The sequence below is a fragment of the Diospyros lotus genome, chromosome 11 (genome assembly GCF_014633365.1).
Source record: "Diospyros lotus cultivar Yz01 chromosome 11, ASM1463336v1, whole genome shotgun sequence".
Taxonomy (NCBI): domain Eukaryota; kingdom Viridiplantae; phylum Streptophyta; class Magnoliopsida; order Ericales; family Ebenaceae; genus Diospyros; species Diospyros lotus.
The window spans coordinates 21,616,619-21,643,603 of NC_068348.1; the positions used below are offsets into that span (position 1 = coordinate 21,616,619).

Consider the following 26,985-nt stretch of genomic DNA (forward strand, 5'->3'; position numbering starts at 1 on the left):
TGCATGAGACCCAGTAGAAGAAGACCCAGTACGAATAGTCAAAATATCATATACCTGAAGACATGCCCGTCTCCACGCATCTACATCTTGAGTGGATCCACCTGATATGACTTGCCTAAGAGGAGACAGTGATGCCATGATGCGCTACAAGATAATTATTTTAAATATAAAAAACTAAACATAATATATTTAAAAAAATTACAATTACAAAATTAATCTTACCACATCAGCAAGAGTCACTCTATCATGATCACCTCTGTCAAACCCGGATCTATTTGTAGGATTTTGTATGACTCAATGTGTAATGCGATGATACCATGCCAAGTAGTCTTCACTGCACTCCCATGGCACTAGGGCAAGTCCACCCCGACGGTGTGCTGGCAATAAGTGAAAATCCCAGCGAGACCAACTATCATTGATAAAATCATAAATTACCTTATATGTTGTCGTAGCTCTACCCCGCTTGGCTTCAATAGGAGATAATGGAGGTGGAGGTATATTCTACCTATGCCCAAATTGTCGCAGAACCCTCTCCGGATGATATGGCTCAATCACGCCTCCACACTTAAGACATCCGGAGAAGAATGCAATCTCATGGAGTGGGTGTTGTGCACGATGCCTCCTATATGGTGTCCATATGACCTGCACATGTTTTAGAATTTCAATGATGAGCAATATTAAGTTGCAAAATATAATGTGTGAACAGAATACCTGATCTTCAGTTAAGTCATCAAGTCGCTCTCGCAAAGATTGCAAAGAATCGTACTCACGAACAGGAAGCCAGCGATGAGCCCTAGGCAACTCGTTAGTATATGATAAATTATGTTTACTTCTAGTCAATGGAAAATGTTCGTATATCCAAGCCTGTATACATTTAATGTAAATAATTGTTAAGATATATGGAAAGACATAGTAAAAATATGCACAAAATAATAAAATTTAAATTATTACCTCAAGTAATGTTAAATATCCACAGATTCCCTTGACATCTCTTCTACTCGCGATACCTAGCTGCTTATATAAATATGCCAAACAAGCAGCCCCCCATGCATACGTACCAGATATACTTAGGTCTTCCAACAATGCAAGATAGGAAATCGAAATCATGCTACCACTCTTATCCACAAATAATGTACAACCTAATAAAAATAACAAATATGCCCTACTAGCATTGTACATCTCTTCATCTGGAGCTGAATTTGATACGTTCATAAATGTTCTTCTCAGCCAATCTAATTTCACATACGGTCCCCGAGTCTCAGCTATCTGGCCTGCTGCTTCTACTACTGAGACCCCAAGTAAACGACAAAGTAAATTCTGAGCTTCATTACCTGTCAAATGAGGGACTGATACAGGGCTGCCAGCAACTGGTGTCTTCAGAATAGTGGCAACGTCATCTAACGTAAGTGTCATCTCACCAAATGGTAGATGAAATGTGTTAGTCTCAGGTTGCCATCTCTCTGAAAAGGCTGACACAACTGTAGGATTCACAAATCAATACGTGGATTCTATCAAAGGTGCCAACTGAGATCTTACAACAATATCATAAATACGTTGCTGATTTGCCAATGGCCAATCAGGAATTCTTTGTCCATGGCTATTACACTTTAATACACCTCTTTCCTATTACATAAAAATAATAAAATAATTACTAACATTATAATAATTATTTTAAATGTAAAATTATTTTTATAATCACTTACCTCTCCAGCCCATATGCTAACAGCAACATGATTTTTAAAACTCTTTAAAATGGATGGATCTTCAGGGCCTCCCAAAAATAGTTCGGTAGTATCGTCCGGAGCACTAGTAGATGGCTGCTCCGGAGCACTAGTAGATGGCTGCTCTGGAGGACTAGGAGGTGATGAGTCCAAAGTACCTGGCTGCTCAGAAATGTGCGCCTTTGAAATAGATGTATCAGCCACAGAATGACCATCATGGCCCTCTACCCCCCTCCTACCTCCTCGTGGAAGCTGTCGGACGCTGACGAGCTCCCTCTACTCCTCCTCCTCGAGTGCGTGCCATACCTATAAATGAATGTACCATATTAGTCATTTTTAAAATAATAGTAATCTACTACAAAATTAATTTAATTCATATAAGAATGTTATATGAAATGTCTAAATGCATTATGACAAATAAAATTGTTTATAATAAAATTAATAATAATTAGATTTATTAGAAAGGTGAACTGTAAAATTATAATTAATATAAAAAATAACATGTGAGATTAATATGAAATCAATCATATTTAAAAAAAAATTCAAATGGCACAAAACTAAAAAAATAAATAAATAATTATACATTTATTAATAAATTTGGTTCCGGTTTCTCCAACCCGGAATTGCGGGTTCGAGAACCGGAATGGGTTCGGACCCCCGCACCGCGAGGTGCGGAGCCATCTCAATCCCCCGCACCTCGCGGTGCGGAGGTCCGTGACTGACGATGGCGGCCATGGCGTCTGCCATCGTCGCCGCCAGGGTAGGTGAATGGGGTTTCTAAAACCCCCGCACCTCGCGGTGCGGAGGTTCGTGGTGATGATGGCGGCCATGGTGGCTGCCATCGCGGCCGATGGTGATGCCACCATGTGCGATTATTGAAGAAATTAAACATTGAACAGAAGGCGTACCTGATTTATCAGTCCGATTTCTTCTTCCTCGCGGCCGAAGATTGCTAGGGTTTGTTTGAGAAATGTGAGAAATTGTGTGGTTGTGTGAGGGCATATTTGGGAATTTATGGGTTGTAAATAGTAATTCTCGTGGTTGCAAAGAGTAAAAATAAAAATTCAGTCCAACGGATTATATTGAGTAATTTGGCGGGTTCCCAATAGAATTTCCCGTTGATAAACCCAGCCAAAATTACAAGTTAACCTTCAGCCAAAATTACAAGGATACCCTCGATAACTTTTCAGCGCATAAATACGTTCTCGCCTCTCCTAATTTGATCGTGCGCTCTCTCTCTCTCTCAATTTGGGCGTACACACTCTCTATCTCACTTTATCTTTCGCTCTCTCTTACTCTCTCCATTCTCACCGTCTCCAGCTGTTCCCCCATTGCCGACGGGTGTGTGTGTGTGTGTGTGTGTCTCTCTCTCTCTCTTTGTATTTTTGAACCCATCGCATCTTCTCCAGCTCACTTGTCTCTATCGGAAAGAAGAACCCTAGCGGTGTGAGAGATCAGACGCCCCCACCCCACTGGCTTCATTTTCCCCTTCCGCTGGCGATGAGCTCTGAAATTTTCGGCAGAAGCAAGAACCCTAGGCAGAAATCAATCAGACGCCTCTATTCTTTCTCTTTCTCTCTTTTGTTTCTCTCCGTGTTCTATGCTTCTTCCACCAAAACGAATAAGATAGCTTCTGGGTTCTCAGAAAACCCAACAGTTTCTCAAATTAAGTCGTTTCAGATAACCCATTATGAGTTTGCTTTTCTATTTCTGGTGCAATACTTGGCTGAAACTTCTTTATCTGTTTTCTCTAATTCTATTTCTACTGTATGTTTTTATATATTTTTTATGTAATAGCTGCCTGTATGTTTTTATGTAAAGACATTAATGGAAGACATTGGTAGGGTTGGACCATATTATTAACAGAGATATATTTTTGTTCAAACCATATAAAAATCAAGAAACATAATCTCGTTTTTATGTTTTTACATTGGTATGTTTTTATGTTTCTTGATTTATATGGTCCAACCCTACGAACGAGAAGTTTCAGCCTCTAATGCTAATAGAGAGATATTTTAATATTTTTATGTAAAGCCAATAGAGAGAATTTTTTATTTTTATGAATCCAACAGAGAGAGAAGTTTCAATGTGGTCTGGACAAAAATTGGACAAGATTTGTTTTCTATTTCTACTGACTAATGTTGTTCTCAGATTTGGATATTCCAGGCAGCAAATTTGGCACACTAAAGTTGTTCTCTAATTCTTTGATTTTGCTTAGACTGTATGTGGAAGTGATAACTTTTATAAACAATGACTATCTATCTCATCCATTAAAGCCTTGTTGTTAGACTTGTTGGAAAAAAAAGAAAAAAATTCTTTACAGTCTTTCTTTTTCGTTGAAATGTTCTTTATGATCTTATTAGGCAATAAGTTTTAACCAGTTGTCTGAGTCTTCTGTTTTCCATGTTAACATACTTTATGGGTCCAGAATAAAGCAGGAAATAACTTAGGCATAGATGTATAGTCTAGGTGGCGAATTGATGCGAGTAGTATGATTGTCTAGCTCAGTCACTTGTGTTGGATTCAATGTGGTCTGGACAAAAACTAGTTTGGATGCCTACCCCTAAACCAACATATATGTGTTGAGTCTTAAAGAACAGGTTTCTTTTTTGGTTGCCTAAAATATCTAAATTAAAACTTAAATGACCTGGTAATTGGCAATTATTAATAACATTTTTTATGGTGCAAATTTTATGATGCAAGTGATGTTCTGTTTCTTCTGTCTTTGTGCATTACTGTTAATCATTCTCTGATGTTTCTTCTACTTGGTTATTAGATCTATAGATTTGTCTGATGTAGCTGTAATTTTTTATTTTGAAAAGGCTATCATTGCTATTAATTTGTGTGCTTAGTCAATATTATTATTGTGTCAGTGCTATAATATGGTAAATTGTTTTTGGGGTATGGTTGAGATAGATTTATTGGGCTTGGTTGTCTTGGTTTGTTGTTAATACAAGTTGTAATGGTAGGCTTGAACTTAATAGTGTTGAGGATTTTTTATATTTATGCAGTCTTTAAAATTGTGCAGTGCGTTTGCATATTTTAGAAGGCAATCAATTTTATTTTAAAAGATGAAGGAAACCAACAATAAGTGATATAGGTATGTTTGATTTTTTCCTCCAAATCTAGCACAACTTCCTTAAACTACAACCATTCAAAACAAGAAAAACAAAATCTCTGTGAATAATATAAATAATATATGTAACATTATATTCTCATGTGATTTTTTTTTAAGAAGGAAATCATATTGTGCTTGCGAAATAATTAGAAGATAATGAGGAAATTTTTGTTAATAATGAGGAAATTATCAAAGATAATGAGTGTCCTGTATTAAACGACTTACTACTAGAAGAAGACAGTAATCTTGTCCCTAAGGTTGGAATGAAGTTTAATGAGGAGAATGACGTTTTTGAATTTTACAAAAGATATGCTTATCATTTGGGTTTTCCTGTTAAAAGAAGGAATTCGAAAAAAAGGTGATAACGGGGTGGGAAGATATGTGGGATATGCATGTAGCTGAGAAGGCAAAAGGAATATTGAAGCTAGCACCTCTCTGAAGCCTCAACCAACTGTTCAGTTAGGGTGTAAAGATAGGATAATAGCATGTTCAGATGTTTTAGGAACATGACGAATAACTAGTGTCTATCTTGAGCATAACCATAAAACAAGTCCAACCAAATCTAGGTTATATCAATGCAACAGACAATTAAATGAACATGTGAAACGACAGCTTAAAGTTAATGATATAGCTGGAATTCCATTACAAAAAAGTTATAATTCAATTGTTGTTGAAGCTGGTGGCTATGAGAACCTAATATTTGTGGAAAAGAATTGCATGAATTACATTGATTAGGTAAGGAAGTTAAGACTTGAGGAAGGAGATGCTGTTGTTATTCAATCTTACTTTTAAAAAATGCAAACCTTTTGTCTGGGTTTTTACTTTAGTGTGGATTTGGATGAAAAATATCGATTGAATAACATCTTTTGGGCTGATAATAGGTGTAGACAAGCATTCAAGGAATTTGGTGATGTTGTCACATTTGACGCCACATACCTGACCAATAGGTACGACATGCCATTTGCTCCATTTGTTGGTGTAAATCACCACAGATAGTCAACACTGCTTAGATGTGGTATAATTTCCAACGAGGACACCAGGACTTTCGTGTGGTTGTTTAAGACATAGCTTGAGTGTATGGAGGATCAGACGCCTGCATGAATAATCACTGATCAAAATAGGGCCATGAAAAATACTATTGAGATAGTCTTCTCTAACACGAAGTATAGATGGTGTCTGTGGCATATATTAAAGAAGCTGCCTGAAAAATTTAGGAACCATAGTTGTAAGGCATATATTCTTTCGGTCGTACATGATGCAGTGTATGAATCACAGAGTCCTGAAGAATTCGAGCAGGCCTGGAATTCAATGATTGAGAAATACGCACTACATGACAATGATTGGTTGTTTGGACATTACAAAGAAAGAGGATGATGGGTCCTATGTTTGGTGAAAACTAGTTTTTGGGTAAAAATGTCAACAACGCAGGGGAGTGAGGGTATGAACGCATTTTTTGATGGATATGTACACTTGAAAACCTCGTTGAAGCAATTTGTTGAACAATATGAGTGGATAATGAGGTGTAAAGTTGAAAAGGAGTTTCAGGCTAATGTAAGGTCATTTTCTCATATGGTCCCACGTGCATCGAGGTATGCCATTGAAAAACAATTTCAAGAAGTGTACACAATTGCAAATTTCAAGGAGTTTTAATAAGAGTTAACTGGGAAGATGTTTTGCTAGATTGTGTCTACCAAAGAGGGACAGTTGGGTACAAGGTACGAAAAGATATCATAATTGATGAAAGAGTGAAGGAAAAAAATATTCGATTATTTTTGAGAAAAAGATATGTGATATTGTTTGCAACTGTCACATGTTTGAGTTTAAGAGAATAATTTGCAGATATGCTGGCACAATATTGATCCAAAATGATGTCAGATCAATTCCTGAGAGGTATATATATCTTACGGTGATGGAGGAGAGATGTCAGTAAATCCTACATGAGGGTCAAGATCAATTACAACAGTTGGATTAGTACGCCTAGTCAGTGAAGATACGATCAACTGTGCAGTGCATTTGCAACTTGGTAGCAGACGACGAAGAATGAACCCGGGCAACTATGGAGTGGGTCCAATCTCAGTTGAATGCATTGAGCGTATCCAATGAGAATCCAAACTATGGTAGCAATAAATATGCTCAACATAGTGTGCAAGAACAAGTCACTCGTTGTGGAGAAGCAACAACAACTTCAAGCAGACAAATAATGGAATCAATATGCTCTTAGAGAAAGAGAGCCCCTAGGAAGCTTCGCAAAAAGGGCCCATTAGAAACACATACCAAGAAAGCTAAGGTATGTTTTTACGTATTTTTTACTTACATCAAAGTAAGATATTGTGCTTGAATTCTCAATTGTAATGGCAGTTACTTTCATTTGATGTCTAGGTGGGATCTTCAAAATCAAACAAAGGCAATGCCCCGAGTCAAAACATTGTCGAAGATGATCAAGCATTCAATCAAGCTTTTTCACAAGATGCATAGTATCAGGCACTTCCACCAATCTCCTACTCACAACAAGTGATGATAAGTAGTTAGATAAGATTTGGGTAATAATATAACTTGGATTTAAAAAAAAATCGCAATATCTTTTAGGTTATATGCATGCATCTTTTTACAACTAATCTCTTTTGCTATAGATTACTCATTATCAAACTTGGAATGCTGCTCACAAAGTGTCTATGATGCCTACCTTTGGCACAAGTCATCCCTATATGCTAATGTACCCACCCCATCGATAATCCGATAACAACCTACTAGATTTTTGAGATCATTGTCTGTCCCTAAAACTTGTCTCTCTTCTACATATCATCTTTATGTATACATACGCTAATATTTTGTTTTTAACCTCAATTTACTCATTATTCTTGTATTTATTTCCATCCATCTTTATGTATACATGATGTTTTGGCCTTAGTTTATGATTTCTGGCTTGCATAATTCATCATAATTCTCTTTGACACATTTCCTTGTGCTTTTGTTGAAGCAGGGGACTCTGTATGATTCAAGACTATTGTCATCTTCACAAAAAACAACCAGTCTTATGTAGAATATTGGAGATTGTGGATGTGATAGCCTTATGTAGAATTGTGGATATGAGTTGTAATATTCTACTTTTGTTTTTCTAATACTTCAAAATGTTGGAGATCCTATCAAATTTGTTTATCGATGTTTGAATTTTGCAATTATCCTTTATTGACGGCTTCAAGACTTCAACTCTAGTTACTGTTATCACCAAGTGATAATGAGGAAATGAATTGTTTGGTTCCTCATGTAAACTATTTTATTAATATGTGTAAATTGGTATGTAAGTGAATTTGATTTTTTTTAAAGGAAGCCATAAGGCTATAGTTATGGGCTTGGATTCACAAATGGTGCTCGTGTAAATGTGTATAGATGAATTAGTAAGATTGGAACTTTGAGTCTCTTTATTCAATGAAATGCAACACAAGTTGAATGGTATTGTTTCCCAGGGATTGTATACTTCTTGTTTGAAATTAGGCTACTACCACGTTCATGAAAATACATGTATTTTACTTTTGGTTAAGTTTACTATCAAACTGAACAATTTTTGCCAGGACTAGTACGCGAGTGCACTGTGTCCATATGGTTCACCTAATATTCTCCACAACCAGCCTTCTGAAATCCATCCATACAATTATTTATCATCACAGGATGCAATTCCTGGAGCAAGTGATATCAAGACATGGAAAATGGTTCTCTTTATTCATTTTATGGTAAATAAATACTTTACAACACATGCACTAGAGGTTTTGAGTATATTAAGGGCAAACTTCATGCATTGTATCCAACATTCTGCATTCATTAATGGCTTATTTATCAGGTGGCTTGAACTTGATTGCTAAAAGGGTATACAAACTTCATGTGAAAAACATTATTGCCAATTATCTACTGTAAAATACTCCAGCATCATTGCCAGGTATCTATTGTGTTTCTGGTTCTTTTTCTTTACCATTTTCCATCCCTAAATAAACAAATTAGGATAAGCTCCTTGAGGAAGAAAGAAAACTAAGCTAAACATATTTTAACTTTTACGAATAACAAAATGGTAACTTATGGATGCTTTCATCCTGAATCGTTGCACTACATGAAGCATAAGTCTTTTTGGACAGATCATTCTCAAACAAATAAGATTTATAGTAGATATAGAACTAGTATTGGAATTCCTATTCAGTGTCTAAATCAATAGGCCATATGGTTCCACATAATGTTGGCATTGGAATACACAAGTTTTCCATTGGATGATCTTAAGGTAAATATGGTGGTACCTCTACAGTAAGAAAATGAGATTAAATAATCAATTTGCATGTAACAAGCAAAGTTTTACTAATATAGATTATCTTTTACATTAAAGTCAAATACTTAAATGTACTACCATCGTTTTTTGTCAGCCATACAATCAATAAAAAATAACTCAATCCTAACACAATTAGAACCCTAACAAACTTCATTTCTTTCGTCTTATACTCTTGAAGCTTTATTTTCAATTGAAAGTTCTTTCCTGTTCTTTCTAAAGCTTTAATATATTTTCTTTTCTCCTTAAGGTTTTTTCTTCAAAAGCCCTCACTTGGTCTTGAAGTAATCTCTCATTTTTTATCTATTTATGCCATGTTATGTTTTAACTTATCCAACAAAACTCTGCATAATATTTTCTCACGATTGGTTCGTTCATCATCCGATCCATTGAAACCATCTGCAATCATCATCTTGTCCACCAAACCATCTAACAATCAATCTTAAGAAAATCATTAACAATTATTTTATTTATAAGATAAAAATTACCTTCTAGAATCGACATCGCAAGAATCTCCTTCTAGGATTAGATTTAGTCCATAAAGTATAGCACCAAACATGCACACCATACTCACACATGATTCCTTGATGCGAGGTTGAAGAGTTGATTGAAACTTCACCCATTTATAAATTGGATGTCATCTTACTAAAATAATTAAATTTGAAAAAGATTATTTCCTTAAATGATTGTACTTGAAATATTTCAACACTGTTAATATCCTCCCATTTATACACTAAAAAAATATGTAAATAACATGATTAAACAATACAAATTTATATCAAGTATGTTAAAAAATTACTAATACATTCAAAATTAACTAAAACATAACATTAATTATTTAGCAATTTACGAGGAGAAAAACACTCCTCAAAGGAGACGACATAGTAAGTTACGATGCAAGATGAATTTTAAGTCCTTACATCAATCATATGCATAGTCAAGCTAATTATCATTCATAGAACAAACTAATCCAATTGAAAGCTAAATCATGAAGCATATCAATACCTAAATTTAGGAAATGTGATCATCAAACCATAAAGCAGAACAAAAGTTTTTGAGGGGATGATGCACCGGTTAGTTGAGCTCGTAGATTGTAGCCTCCACAAACATGAAAATCAACTACAATGGCACAACATAACCACTTTAGAATGAGATTACATTACACAGACAATTAAACAAATGGAAGATGCCTAAATGAGTATCACAAGTAGACAGATCTACATAGCAAACATAATTTTTTTCTAGTTACCTTCAAAATCTGAATTTGAACTTGTGAACTGATTCGAGTGCATGACATAGCAAGCCTAATTGAATAAGAAATAGTTATGGCATCCAGTAGCCACTGGTAGCAAAAAAAAGACTTGACTATTTATAGATTTTCAAATGAAAAGAGACCACTAAAACAACAGTATCTTTCCTTTGTCTTCTCTGTTTTATGGTGTAATATCCTAGTATTTTGAGAATAATAATAATTAATTTTTTTGTATTTAAAATATTTTTTGACATCCATTAGAGATTATAATTGAGAAAAGTAATGGATTTAGAGTTAGTGGGCTAAGTTGAAAAAGAAAAGACTAAGTAAATGAGCTTAGAGTTAGTGAGCTAAGTTGAAAAAAAGGAAAAACTAAGCAAATGAGCTTAGAATTAGTAGGCTAAAAAAGTGGGCTTAAAATTAATGAACTAAATGAAAGAATAATTTATTCAAAAGAAGATTTAGTGGAAGATAATTAAAGTGAAAAAATAATTAAAGATAGTAGGTGAAATAATTGAGAAATTTGGGAGACAAAGTAGGATGTGGACAAATAATTAAAGATTATGGGAGAGATTTAGTGGAAAATAATTAAGAAATATGACAAAATAATTAAAGATAAGAGTTGAAATAATTGAGAAATGTGAGAGACAAAGTAGGGTGTGGACAAATAATAAAAAATAATAGGTGAAATAATAGAGAAATGTGAGAGACAAAATAGGGTGTGGATAAATAATTAAAGATTATAGGAGAGATTTAGTGAAAAATAATTAAGAAATGTAACAAAATAATTAAAAATAGTGGGTCATTACAATTATGCTAAGCTTAATTTAACTTTCTATAAATAAAGGAAACTTGAAAGGTTTGAGAACTTAAATTAGAATGAGAAAGGTTGTAAGAAAAAAGATTTGAGAGTGAGAGAGAGATTTGAAAAAAAGAAAAAAAGAAAATATGAAAAACAAAATATAGAGAAAAATATCAAAAATTCTAAGAAAAATCCTATAGGCTGGGTTTAGTAGTTCGTGTGAAAATTTGTGGCAGAAGACGTCGTTGGATAAGCAAACCAAGACTTTGTTGTAGTATAGAAGAATACCGAATTGCTTTGCGAGAATGTGAGTTATCTTTAAAAATTTCTTTAAAAATTCCAGAAATATGAGAATGATATTTTAGAATTGTTGATGATGAAATTGGAAGAGAAATACATTATTGGTATTTATTACAGATTTTTGAGGCAATAGATGCTTGAAAATCAAAGAGAAAATGAGAAATAAATAGAACATGAATTCTGAAAATTATGAGAAAATTTCTGGGGTTTAGGAATATTGTTTTAGGAATTATTATGAAAATAAATTGAGAAAATTTTATAAGAAAGTATTTATTTCATAATCTTGAGGAAATAATAGGAGGAAATGAGAGAAATTAGAAAAATTAGAGAAAATTAGAAATATGATTTTTTTTAAGTAATTATGATGCCTAGGGTACATCAAAGTTCATAATTGAATACAATTGGAAGTCCGACGCGAATTTTGAGGCAAAATTATGCTAGGGGCAAAATTATCTTTTTGTAAGGCAAGTGGTACTTTTTAACTGAATTTAGTTTTATGAAAATGCTTGGTTTGTAAGTGGTTCGATCTAAAATCCGATTTTATGTAAATAATTTTGTCATATTGTCATGCCTTGATATGAGTATGTCTTGTAGATTGCATTTACATGTTTTGATTTATGAAATATGCATATGGGCTGACTGCACTCTCACCCTGCAATTAAAACACAATAAAAACAAATCATAATAAAACTTTTATATTTTTTTTTATTTTAGTGAGAGGTTTATACTCGCCAGTGTACGAGTGCAGTTGTAGTCCAAATTTAAATTTATATTTTCTGGATGAATCCAGGTCGTCCACTGAGAGATTTATTTATGGCAAAAGAAAAAGAATGTCACACACACGCACACGCATTTGGACAAATTGACAACAAGATTTTTTTATGGTTTTGTTTTTAGACAACAGATACTAGAAAATAAAGTAAGGCAAAAATTGAAATAAACATTAAACGTAAAAATATGAATTTGGATAGTGCTTGAGTTAAGACAATTTCAGTACCAACCCGTTGATTCCCAAAGTTTAGCATAAAAGATTAGCAACATTAATTTAATTTCAGATATGAGGGTTTGTTATTAAATGCAATTAGAGATGATGATAGTTCTAGGTTAAGCAATCCCCATACATGATATGCGGGATTCTAATTTAAGCAACTACCATAAATCCAATTACAATTAATATACAAAACAACTAAATTAATCATCTGGGTTTGGGTATGATAGCGTTTCCAGTTCTAGTAACTCTCATACATGGCATGAAAGCTCTAAGTTAGGCTTACGCTCCAATCCAAACCTAGTGATTTTTTAATAATTAATACACACTCATACTGAAATTTAAATTAAGGTTACTTATTTAAAACGCAGCTTTCTTTGGGAATCATTGGCGTTAGACACTGTCCTTACCTTAACCCAAGATTAGATTTAGCTACTCATCTCCATTAAATTAATTGACAGGAATTTAAATGACATAATTTAAATAACAGAATTTAAATGACAGGAATTAAAATAGAAGAAACTAACCGGCCATTTAGGCTGTAAATAATTAAAATACAAGAATTAAAAGTGCAGGAATTTAAAGGCATAAACTAACCGTCCATTTAGGCGGTGAACAATTAAATGACAAGAATTAAAATTGCAAGAATTTAAAGGCAAAAACTAACCGTCCATTTAGGCGGTGAATAATAAAGTAATAATAAATGACATAAGAATTTAAAAGAAGAAAGGAAGAAAGTAAGATCACAAGAGAAAATACTAAAGAAAATGAGAGAGAACAAAAGCAATTCTCAAAGAGAGAATTCTAAGGAAATAACTAAACTTTGATTCAAGAATAATAATCACACTTACAAATGCAATCAAGTGATCTATTTATAGGCCACAAGATGCAATACAAACCACACAATTTCAATTATTCAACTAGACATAATTATATCTAATGGGCACTCACACACTTAAAGTTAAATGGATTTTAGCTATAATACACACCTAATATTAAATGGATTTTAGCTAAAATACATACCTAATAAAGCACTCATAAAGTTAAATGGATTTTAGCTATAATATCCACCTAATAGTTAAATGGATTTTAGCTAAAAAACACACCTAATAAAGCTCTCACATAAAAAATAAAAATAGATTTCTATAAATTGGTTTTTAATCTTCATTAGGATTAAAAATAATCCTTGGGCCTTCTCCAAATAATATTTTCCATGGGTTGCTCAAATTGGGCCTTAATTCTTCATGGGCTTGAATTCTTCATGGACTTGATTTCTTCATGGGTTTGATTTCTTCATGGATTTGAATTCTTCATGGATTTGATTTCTTCATGGACTTGAATTCTTCATGGGCTTGAATGCTTCATGGCTAAAAATAAAAAAAATAATTTAATATTATTAATAAATTATATATTATATATATGTATTACACATAGCACACATATATATTAGATTATATTATATATATAGTACATGCATGCATATAATGATGTATATGTATTATATATAATTTTATATATTATTATTATTTACTTTAGAACTTCATTTCATTTATCTTTCAATTTAAACTTGCATATAACCATAAAATATATATTAATATCTAATTTAAACCATATTTAAGATCGAAAGAAGGGTATAATTATAACAAAATTTTTACAAAATTAACCACTAATCATGGGCATGATGAGATTCACGGTCATACGTTACATGGGTTTGGGATTAGGTACTGGCGCTATTGTTTTGCCAAGGGTGTACCCATACACCCCGGTCTGGCAAGGAGACTGTAAAAATGGAGGGTAATCTTAAGGTGCAGTCGACTCAAATATGAGAGTTATGATGTTATGTGCATTACATACATACATGAGCATTAAATGTTTTGTTCCCTTACTTAGATGATTCATCATCTAACTTGGGTTTTGCCTCTGAAATATTCAAACGTTCTAGATGGAGATTGTAGTAGAAACGAGGATGAATAAGGCATAAAATGTCACGTAGCAAAGTCTATGATGAGTTGAATGTATGTTATATAGCCTATGTATTGTTACTTTGAATTCTGAACGTTTTGAGAAATGATGATGTATAGTCTCATTTATAGCTAATGATGATGTATAACCTTATTTATAGTTAATGAGAATGCAAGAATTGATATATGATTAATGTTAAGATGTTAGGTTCGATTCTAGCTTCCGCATTTAATGTTTGTGTTGATTCTCTTTCGAGATAAATATATGAAAATTTTGGGATGAATAAGAGCAATGATATGGTTTAATTTTAGTAGTATTAAAAAAAAATTTATTATCCCAGAATTGTCCTAAGTTATAACGCGCTCGAAAAATGGGGCATTACATATGGGATTATGATATCCATCAATGATTAAAATAATTTATCTATTCTGACTGATGTTTTGCCTTTGTTAGAGTTTTGATGATGAAAAACCATTATATTTTGATGATTTTTATTATCTTAATGCTCCAATTTAGATGATGTTTTAAGCAATCTCAAATGTTTGTGGTCAAAGTATTTTCCAATATATATATGTTGTTTATGATTTAGGAGATTGGAAAATGAAGTTAAAAGTATTTTTGTAACATCTGTCGACTAAGTGTTAAGTTTTTCTAAGAGTATAGTTGACTGTGTCTATGCTCTGTCGACTATGCTTGTGAATAGTCGACTATGTGTCTATGCTCTGTCGATTATGCCTTGAATAGTCGAGTATATTTTTTGACCTGTTAACTATCCTCATGGTTCCGTCGACTATGAAAATTATTCTATCGACTATGTGTATGTATGATATTATAAGTTTTCTTTCATATTTTTGTTCTATCTACTATGCCTTGTTTTATTTATGAATCTGTCGACTATCTATTGTTTTCTGTCGACTATCTCTTTTCACAGAAAGTTATAACGGTTAGTTTCTCAGTCTCCAATTGTCACAAAACGACTAGTTTTGGGCAAGACTCTTGGGATGCTTATAAATACTCATCAAGGATGATCAAGAGAAGGCTAATGGACGAGAATGAGTTGATCTAAAGATTACAAATCTTTTTATTCGAGCTTACAGTGTTTGTGCTTTCATTGTTATATTTTTCTTTCCAAGGCTTTGTTCAATTATTGTTAATATATTCTTAAGTCTTGTATTCATGGTGAGAGAACTTGTAACAAAGAGTGTTTAACTCTTAGCTTCTATTTTTCATTTGTATTGTTTTTATTTTCTTAATTTGTGTAGCTAGAGGGCCTATTTGAGTTAGAAGTTTTGTAATTTTCCTAGTCGCGGACTAGAGGGCCTATTTGTATAAGTAGGATGTTGTATTTTCTAACTTGTATAGTTAGAGGGCCTACTTGTGTAAGTAGGAGGTTTTAGTGAATTAGTTTAAAATCCTTAGTTAGAGCTAAGGTAGTGGATTAGGCTTGGTTTAAACCGAATCACTATAAATTCTTTGTGTCATTTATCTTTCTTGCTTTACATTCATTGAGCTTTACATTTGTCATTTCATGAGTTCTGTGTTTTAAATCACTAAATTCTCAATTGAGTCAGAAATATTTCAAGTTCTATCGAGCATTTAAAATAACCAATTCACCCCATCTTGGTGTGTGCCATAGCACATCTCGATCTAACATTAACTTCAAGTACTTGAAGGGAAACCTCAAAATAAAAGAAACCCATTGCTTGAGATTCAAAACCCAAAATAGGGTCAATATTTTTGTCTTTTTAGGTGTAAATTATTATTTAATTTTCAGAATCATGTGCAAGGCTACCTTGTGGAGAGATCTTCTCACTTAAACTAAGAATTTATTTTGTTGAGAATAGAAAATGAAGAAAATGCATTAAAGATTCGCAAATGTCGCTAAAGATATTCACACTTTTTACCCATTTGAATCCACTGAATAATATCCACCACAAGAACTAACAGAAAATGACACGAAACAAATATACAAAAAGAATGGGAACAAAAAGCACCACATTTTCATCATTAGAAACAATAAACACTACAATCATGAGAACAAGATTAAACAATAGAGCATCATCACACTCATTTTAGCTTCATTACCCACCATTAAGCCCTCAAATTTACTCAAACTTAATGCGACTCTCAGATCTCCGATTCTAGGTTTTCAAGACCCAAATCCATGAATACAAAAACCACAAGAAAGAAAAAAAAAATAAAGAAAAAGTTTCAGCCAAGTTATGAACCATAAATAGAAAAGCAAACTCAGAATGAGTTACTTGAAACGGCTTAATTTGAGAGACTGTTGAGTTTTTCTAACCTAGAATCTATCTTCTTCGTCATGGTGGAAAAAACATAGAACACGAAGATAAATGAAAGATATATATATATATATATATAGAGAGAGAGAGAGAGAAAGAGAGAGTAGGGGTATCCGATTGATTTCTGTCTCAGGTTCTTGTTTCCGTCGAAAATTTCAGAACTTGTTGACAGTGACAAAGGGAGATAAAGCCAGTGGGGTTGGGCGTCTAATCTCTCATACTGTTAGGGTTCTTCTTTCTGACAGAGGCATGTGATCTGGCAATGGGGGAACAATTGGTAACAGTGATGATGGAAAGAATAAGAGAGAGCAAGAGATAAAGTGAGACAAAAAATAAATATGCCCAAATTGAGAAAGAGACAATGTAAGATCAAATTAAGCTAAGTGAGTATTCAAATTAATGCAAAATTCAAACCCAAGTTATCGCGATATTTTAGTGTCAAAATATTGTGATAATTTGGGTTTGTCAACCCAGTTGTCGTCGAGTTTGTCCTTGTAGTATAATCTATTTTAGGTATGCTCAATGACCAATTTAGTAAAAAATAAAGTTCAGGAGATCGCCAAATCAAAAATTCAAAATTCAGAGGATTTTTGATTAATTTATTTAATATAGATAGTAATGAAAATGGTGTTGTGACTAAGTTGGGAAGATTGAAGGATCCATTTAGAGAAATATAAAGGTTAGATAGTGTTCGAACTATAAGCTCAAAATTCAGGGATGTATAGTCAATTTGTGCTTGTTATTAATATAGTCCATGGTATAAAGTAGAATTAGCGAAGTTGAGAAGTGAAAACGTCGCTGGGGCTAAAGAGGGGGACCAAAGTAAAATTATCCAAAGCAGAGCAGAGAGCATCAGAGCTATATCTTCTCTAACTCCACCCGTTACCAGACCCAATCGGTATAGCTTCTTCATCCACCCCACTCTTTGCCATCGTCTAGTTTCGCTAGAAATGGCGCCTTCGTCTTCTTTAATGGTCGATAAATCCGACAAGTCGTCGCCGGAAAACCGAAAATGCGCACTGGCCAATAGGCTGAATCATCCGCCATTGCTGCTGTTCGCAAAACCCCCAATCTTCAAACTCAACCCCCAAATGGCAGCCGGAGCGGCAGCGCGCTTTGTTGGTGACTTGCACCGGTCAATCGTGTCCTCCGCCGCCGCCGACGGATTTCTCAGGTTTTTACGCTCGTTTGCTTCGTCCCAGTTTCGGCTTCACCTCACCAACCTCCTTTCTTTGCCTTCCAATTTCCACAATTTCTTCTACCAGGTAACATTCCCCCGCTCCCATTTTTCAGTGCTTTTCTGTATCCATTGTATTTTCCATTCGTTGTCTTCACTTTCATCTATCTAGATGTAGCGTGGAACATTCTCTCGAAAAGTATAATCGATAATAGAGAAAGAGGCTATACTGGTGTTCTCCGTAACAAAGGTTCAAACCTCCCGAGAGGCAACCCACACAAAAATTTCTGCATGTTTACTTGGTAGGTGTGGTTTGTAGACTATTGTGCGCGCTTCGTGAGTTTACTTAATGCATACCCAAAAAGGTGGTGGTTGCAGGTCTTCATCTATAGCAATATATATATATAGATATATATATATACAAGTAGGAAATTTTATCTTGAATATTGCTTTTTTGTGACGAGATGGCGTTATGAGTTCTTGTAGAAACCACGACTTTATGAAGTAAGGCAAGATTGCTTAAAGAAATGACCCTAAAAGGTCAGGGATCGAATTGTGAAAACAATTTCTTTGCAAATCTAGGATAAGGTTACATACAAAAACCATCATATGTCCTGACCTTCGCAAAGCAGGAAGTCTCTTGCAATAAGCATGGGCTTTTAGTAGTAGGGCTTGATAATCATTCTTTGTGAGGAAAAACCCCATTTCCTAATTACAAAAATGCCATAATCATGTTATTCTATGTAAAATTGTAATTATTCTGTACGAAAATTTCACAAGTATACTGTAGATAATTTTGTTTCTTACTATCACAACCATCTGAATTTATGATGTTGTAGGGTATTCAGTTAAACTTGTTGGTATCTAAGAGGCAACAAACATTGCTTCTTATTGAACTTGGTCCTTTGCCTTGATTTATTGAATGCCAAAATAGAGCACCAAAATTGGAGTTTTCGTCTTAAGTATGACTATGGATGATGCCTATAATACCTTGTATTGCATGCTTACTTTGAATTGAGAATTAAGGAGGAATACTGAGGGTCAAAAGGAGTTGATTTGAGGAATAATGGCTTGAGGAGCTGGGAAAGTATTGAATTAGTGACAGGGATGGCTTCGAACCTCAAAAAGTGACATGTAAGTATGGAATGAAGATGAGGAACTTGAGGTGAATTTAGTTAGAGGATTTGATCCTGGAATTGGGATAGTGCTTGAATAACTAAAATGTCGACTCAAAAATTGTCAGGCTGGAAGGGACTTTGGGAAAGCGGAATGAACCTGAATTAGGGTATATTTTTGGTTAATGACCAACCTTGAAGTGAGTTTGGGTAATACAAAGGACCCAAAGGTTCACAGTTACCCGAAACAAAGAAAAGCTCACCTTTGCTTAAATGAGGCATGCGAAGGGATTACTCACCAAGATAGACTTTTACGTTTCCGCTGAATTCTTTCCTCAATCCGGTGGGTGGGAGAACCACATCACCAGCTTAACTCAATCACCCCTATTCTTCAGTTCTTGATTGGACGTTCTCCCCAAGGAATGAGCTATTGCTCCTTGTGGCACCTTGGGATGGGGTGGGATGTTGCAATGCCTCACACTCTAGGTTTCTTAGCCCAAGGTTGATAGAATGTGTTTTCTCTCACTATAGCCAATAGAAACAATATAATTCTTCCATGGATGACCTTTTTAACTAAAAGTTTCCACTAGTTTAGTTTATGTGCATGCCCATGCTTGACGAATAAAAGAACTAAAAATTACTAAGTCCAAGTTTAGATTGAGAGGATGAAGGGGGAAGGAAGGGGTCGGAGAGGAAAGGGGAAGTAATTGCCTATATTTTGAAAGAAGAGGGTAAGGGGATTGGAGGGGACTCAATCCCCCTCCCCCCAACCTCCCGTCCCTTCCACATCGGAGGGTATGAGAGGATGTGGGTCTTTTTTTGATTAAAATTTTTTTCTTTCACTTTCTTGCCTTTTGTGCTATGTTTAGGAATATAGAATATAAGGGCTATATTGAAAATTTAATATCATAACCCTTTTCTTCCCTTTCATTTTCACTTAAAACTCCTAAACAAGGGAAAGAGAGTTCCCTTCCTTTTTCTCATTAAACATCCAAACAAGAGTAAAAGTAACTCCCTCTCTCCCTCTCCTTCCCTTTTCTTTCCTTTCCCTTCCTTTCTTTTATGAACTTTTCCTTTCCCTCACCTCTAGAACTTCCAAACATAGCCTAAGCAACTTTACTCCATGATGATACTTTTACACTTAACGTGAGAAATCATAATAAGATATTTTCCTACTAATTATGACAAAGTCAATGCCCTGTTGCCTCTACATGCATAGAAAAATTGGGACAACACTGTCAGTCCTATTATATTTATCATTAATCAATCCTTGATGCACATTCCATAATCCAATGACCACTAAATAAATTACAAAATATTAGCCCTTCCAATTTAAATGAAATGCGATATATTTTGAAAATCTTTCATCAAATCTTCTATTTTATGTTTCTTATCGTCAAAATTAATTATAAGGCCAAATTTAGAAATCTTAGGGCTAAGAACTGCTTTAATAAACAATTTATTGAATCGTGTCATGACTTTAATGATCATACTACCAATGCACTGTATCAAGGAGATATCTTAACTCAGAACGAGTGTTTTCACTTCTGATTATGTTGAGTATAAGTTCTCAAATCCCCAGCAAAATGTACATCCAACTTATTGGAACACTAACCAAGGGTTGAATCCTTTATTTCCTTGTGTTCTAGACCTGTTTTGCTTTTAGTAGCTATGTTAGGCACAAACATTATAGGCCATTTTGTAATATATTGATTTTACCCTTGGTCCAATTCAGTGCACATAATGTACACTAACACACTAATTCAGAGACAGTTCTCCAATGATCAAGATAAGTCATCTTTCCAATTAAGGAGCATTTTAGTCTTCCTGCTACCCAAGTTTACTCTGAGGACTTAACGTAGAATTGCAAATAACTGGAAAAATATTCCTCGCATCTCATTTTTGTATACCCCTAAAATGCAATTCTTGGATCCAGTACATGCTGTTTATTATTTCTAATTGTAAAACATGATGGCTAAACTAGATTAGAGAGAATAAGCAACTATTATTTCATGAATGGGCATGAGGCCATGGTAATTCCTACAACAAATGCTTTTGTTTCTGGTATGATGCTTAGGAGGCTTATTCATTATTTCTTGAGGCGACCCTTGAGGGTTATTTTCTTAATTTGTTTTTGTGTTTTTTTAGTATTAGCTCTACATTACGAGTTAATCAAATCTGCTTTATGAGGAAGTTATCCTATTCTTAGATCAACTATTGTACTTTACTTTCAGATCCATCAGAAAAACTACAGGAATCTGAACTCTATGTCCAGCCACAATTTTGCTGCCATTTTACCTGGCGACTCAGTGGCAGGGGTTGTGGCTGCCAATGGGCTTCTTAACTTCTTGAACATCTACAACACACTGTTGGTTGTGAGGCTTGTTTTAACCTGGTTCCCCAACACTCCTCCTGCCATTGTTAGTCCCCTGAGGTATGCCAGTGGATATTTGAAATTTGTGTGATGTATTAAACATTATAAATTTATTGATCTAGACATTCTTATATTTTTTTCTACTGCTTATGCTGTTAATCATGATGTAAATCTTAAAAATCACTAAGGTGGCATTTGGTGCCTTCCCACATTCTCAGGAATCACATTTATGGGAAAGTATGAATTAAAATCCTAGGAAAGTAACTTTTTGCGTAGGGTGCTTTTGACACTTTTTTTGGAAAATACTTAAAAAATCCCGGAAATACCCCTATGACTTGAAATGAAATCTTATGTTCTTAAAAGATCTTATTAAGTATTGATAATCCAAATTAAGATCACAAATAATATATAATATATATTTTATTTTTGTAATATATAATATACAATATATTAAATAAATTATGATATAATATACCATATGTATGTGATTTAATTCCTATATTATAAACTTCTACAATTAATATATGTTATAATATAATAACATATTATATGTTACGTATAAATAAAATATAATATACTATATATGTATGTATAATGATATAATATATAATACGTAATATGTAGTATCATATAATATATATGTATGTATAATAATATAATATATAATATTATATTAATATATAGTAGTACATTAAAAGATATATTATATACCAAAATAAAGTAGTATATTTAAAGTTTTAATTAAGTAGTATAATATTAGGGGTTTTTTGGCAATAAATCTGAAAGCGCAATTTTGTCTCAAAAATGAGTTCACTTTCCCATCATTTGGGAAAGTAACTTTATCACCTATCTTGGTTAGTGTTATTAAAGGCCCAAGGTACACTAAGACACAAAGAGTGTTGGAGCAAGAGGCACAAGATGCAAGATAAGGTGTGCTCCTGGTGGATACGAGGCACATGTTGACTGAAAAAAAGAAAAATATGTCATAGTTGAAGAATAAGATATAAAATAGGTCATAGTTCCTAATAACATATTTACAAGCACGTGTATCAAGAAAATTAAAAAAATCAACATATACTAACAAAAAAAAAAATTAAAACAAGTTATATAAATGTAAATTTTAGCAAAGTACATCCCATCATATTTTAGTGACCCGGGTATAAGCATCACGAAAGTTAAAAACTTTGTAATGAAAAGAATAATAAAAAATGTCAAAAGATACAATTTAAAAGTCTTTAAGTCAAATTAAATTAAATTTTAAACAATTAATAAGTCTTAAATCTTAATTACGATTAACTAATTATGCATTTTAAATAATCTAAAAATCATTCTCATCATCAAGATCAAACATTTACATATTTTCTTCATTAGAAGCATATCTCCAATGTCCTCTTCCTCCATGTCATCTCCCTCTCCATCTTCATCAAGTTCAGTTTTCTTCCTTTCTTTTTTTTTTTTTTTTTACCGCTGTCAGTTCTTATGTTATTTTTTTTCCTTTTGATTTATTGTTCATTTAGTATTTAGTAATAATTAGAATTGGAATCTCAAAAGATTTCTTTTCCCATTAGGATTCCATTAGATATAGTTAATTTTTTAAAAAGTTACAGCAATAAATATAAATGCTAAATTGTAAAAAATTAAATAAAATAATAAATAATAAATATAAACCCTAAAGACAATTAAAAAAAGCCAGGTGCGCCTGAGGGCCTGTGCCTGCCTGGGAGCATTCCGGGCTCCAAAGGTGTGCCTAGGCACGCCTTTAATAACACTGATCTTGGTGGGAATCACATTCCCATAAAACATGGAAAACTGTTTCCCATGGTAAAGTCACTTTCCTAGGAATGCGACATACCAAACCTAGGAATTTAATCGGCAGGAATCACATTTTCAGAAAAAAGTGGCTCACTTTCCTCATACCAAATGCCACCTAAGTGTACCATAACACAGTTTTGCTCTATAATAGCATTGATCAGGTGGTAATGTCCTTACTGAGAACTACCATCTTATGCTTGTGAAATACCTAACAAGAGCTATTGATAATCGTTGTTGTTCCATGTAATCTATGTTTCATGATCACTGCCACATACAACAAGTTGGACAGAGTTGTTGGATGCAATAAATACACAATGCACTGTCCATGCACAGGTACACACACACACACACACACACAGACATATATATATATAGAGAGAGAGAGAGAGAGAGAGAGAGAGAGAGAGATGCTTCTGAAGTTTTAGCATGAAATTAAGCATGTAGGAGGTGAACATCTGAACATTTTAATTTCAGGTAACTGTACAACATCATCTTTGTCTATCTGATGCTTGAATCTTGAATTGTTACCTAACTTTATGTGGTCTACATCATCAATACAAATGAAACTGCACCTAATTGGAGAATTGAATATCATATCTTTAAGCTTCCCCGGATGTTTAAGTCTGATACATAGTAAAATTACAAAAAAGAAAAATGAGCTAAGATATGCAGTGGCAAAACTAGGAATTAAGGATATTTTTCGAGGGGGACAATAAATTTTCTCCAGTTCTTGGGGAGCCACTACATAGTACATAATCTTTATGAGAATAGCTAAAAATTTAACAGGACTTGGTGGAATATAAGGACTTCAGGATTTGGTCCCCTAGGTACACAAGTGATTATAGTTTGAACTTCCAGCATATTTTCTTTTCAGAATGTGGTCTAAATGTATGTTAATATTTGGGTAAATTGAGTGCTATTATTTCCCACCTAGTGGGATTAAGATTTGCGATTGATGATGATTTGTTATTGAGTACTATTTTACTGACAAATACATGCACGGTAATGTATGCCGGGAGACATTTCCTGCATAATATAGATATTTGCTCTTGGAATATTCAGCAAATGTAACTTAACAAAGAAAAGAAAATTCCAGGAGATGTAATAATGAACTAGTTTGTTCAGTTAACTTTATAAATTTTAAATCATTTTCTTCCTTCAATTTCAAGGCTGATCCCACATAGTGGGATAAAGGCGGCTTGATATATTTCTTCAATTACAAGGCTGAATCCTTTGATTATTTGTACGCTGGCAATTTGCTGGAAATGGGTGACATTATTAACTCGGGTGGTATTTTTTTCCAGCACTTTGTGCGACCCGTACTTGAACATATTCCGCGGCATTATCCCACCACTTGGAGGGACTTTGGATCTCTCTCCTATACTGGCATTCCTCGTTCTAAATGTCTTCACAAGCACTGCTGCTGCACTGCCTGCCGAGCTTCCACAGACAGGAACAAGCCAAGAATTTCCATCATCTTGTACGACTTCTAATGTTAGTATGTCACAGCAGAAATGGATGAAACGGCTTCATGGAAGCAGGGGAAAGAGCTCAAGCAGCTGTGCTTAGGCCATTCCCGTTTGTTCTTTGTCAAATTACTTATTTTTGGTTCTTATACGCTCCCAATTCCACTAGCCTCTGTTGCGTACAATCTTTGATGACTCAAAGTCTCTTAATAGCTGGAAGATTGACTTCCAACCTCCCAAACTACAGGAATTCTTTCATTTGTAGTGATCTTGTATTTGTTTCTTGCAAATCATTTGTGTTGGCTATTTTCCTTTGTTGCTGGAGTCGCGTGTAACAGTAGTTACTAGGCGTGCACAACTTTTTAAGTTTATGGCATTAAACCTATATACTCTTTAATTTGTATGGTATCTATATTGTGTCGTAAACCTACGGCCCTAAATATTATTAAAGCATGAGATGTATTTAGGTGAGTCATATTTTAATGGCCAAGATGAGGGCACGCCTTAATAGTAATGCAATAAAAGGTATTCTTTCATGACTCAGATTATAGATTTGATTCTCTTGTTAGAATTATTGTTGTCGCTCGTGTTCTTGATTTTGGTAGAGGAAGTAAGTCGTAAGTAAATATTTTATTTTATTGCACAGGATAAAAAATTGAATTTACGACCTATTGGTGCGAATTTCAATTTATTGTGATTCAGTTACTTGACCTGTGTCTTGAAACAGATTTAATCTCGAGTCCCTTGAACTTTGCACACGTGGGGATGGTATTTATATTTGCATTTGTCAAATCCTGCGGTCTTAATCAAGCCAGCATGGTAAAACACTTGCTAAATCATAACATGCGTGTTCGCTCAATTAATTGGCTAAGTTATATCACCTATTAGAGTGATTGTAAAATGACAGTTTTGAAACAAAAGCCAGTACTCTTATTAACTCTACTAGTTGCAAAGCTAAACTCAAATCCAAAGAATTGAATGACTCAGATCTCAGTGGTGTAAAAGGAAAGTTCGAGAGACCAAAAGAATCTACTTTAAATTTTTATTTTATCCTTGGAAGGACTAGGCTAGGGGAATATTTTCAATGGAATAATATTAAGAACTTCTATCACGAGTTTGAGAGAGATTTCTCAAGCCGTTTGATTCGATGTGCGATATCATTCATTCACTCACTAATGACCAACATTTTAGGAAATCATCTTTTTGTTACAACTCTTGAATAGAATTCACCCTAAAAAATTAGTTATTAAAGGAAGGGTGCCCAAGAACTTGAACTTCTAATATGAAACAAGTCTCACACCATGCAGTGGGTATAACATACTTTCTCTATTGTCTCCTATATTTCCTTCATTTTCTTGTTTTAGTGTTACCTTCTGGAGGCAGAGTCTATATTAGATGATATGATTGCATTCACTTGACTGAGTCAGAGCACAAGACTAGGTCAAGCTGTGAAGATTGCAGAATAAGCACGTCAATCGTGCGTGGACTTGCATGGTCCTATTTCATTGATTCAATTGCTATTTTTGTATTCCACTATGTTTTATTATTGCTATTTTACATCATGCCTTATCTTTTGACTTGAATATTTAAAGCCATCAAGTAGTTGATGGCTAATACATAAATAATAGAAATTTCCTAATCCAAACCCCTCTTCTCTTTCTCTCATCTCTCTTGTATTTTATTCATTTTCTTGCTTGAGTGTTACCTTTCAGAGGCAAAGCTTATATCAGTGGTATTAGAGCCGGTCCCATAACTCCTAATACAAGCTAGCAGCGACATAGGTGATGTAGGTATTACAATATTTGCTTGGGATTAACAGTGGCTAGTGCATAGCCTACCGTCGTGGAAGTTAGGTGATGGTATATTATAGTCCACTATAAGATATATAACTTATCACATATTGAAAGTTCACACTCCTAATGTGAAATTTATAACCTCTTAGATACCTTACTTGCCAATTAGTTTTGATGGTGAATTTTTCCAAGAGTTGTACCACTTTCCTTATTATTGTTTAACTCACTCAGCATCAGATTCCGATCCATCGAATCGCGGTTCAAACGCAATTCCATTTTCCAGTTGGGAGAGAGCAAATTTATTAATTAATATATGGCGTGCCTTTTCAGTTTCCGTCTTCTGGAAACTGACGCATCCAATCTAAAGTCGGAAGAAGCATCTCATTCTTCAACACGCTGCGTCCTCAATGCTCGTCATCTTCTACCAGAAACTTTCCGTCTTCTGGAAGGATTCCCCGTCGACGGAAATGTAACAGCCAAACTCTTCCGTCACTTT

General features: G+C 34.0%; 1 protein-coding gene and 1 long non-coding RNA gene across 2 annotated transcripts; one reads left to right on the top strand and one right to left on the bottom strand.

Annotated features, from left to right (window-relative positions):
- Positions 1–448: 448 nt before the first annotated feature.
- Positions 449–1,061, bottom strand: LOC127812672 (uncharacterized). The gene is made up of 3 exons (XR_008025978.1): positions 952–1,061; positions 712–864; positions 449–642 (listed from the first exon to the last, which is right to left on the bottom strand). It is a non-coding gene; the product is annotated as an uncharacterized LOC127812672 (long non-coding RNA).
- A 16,501-nt stretch (positions 1,062–17,562) lies between these two features.
- On the top strand, positions 17,563–25,167 carry LOC127813704 (ylmG homolog protein 2, chloroplastic). The gene is made up of 3 exons (XM_052354821.1): positions 17,563–18,017; positions 21,279–21,478; positions 24,535–25,167. Exons 1-3 carry the CDS (start codon positions 17,703–17,705, stop codon positions 24,797–24,799), a joined length of 780 nt encoding a protein of 259 aa, XP_052210781.1. The 5' UTR covers positions 17,563–17,702; the 3' UTR covers positions 24,800–25,167.
- Positions 25,168–26,985: the final 1,818 nt, after the last annotated feature.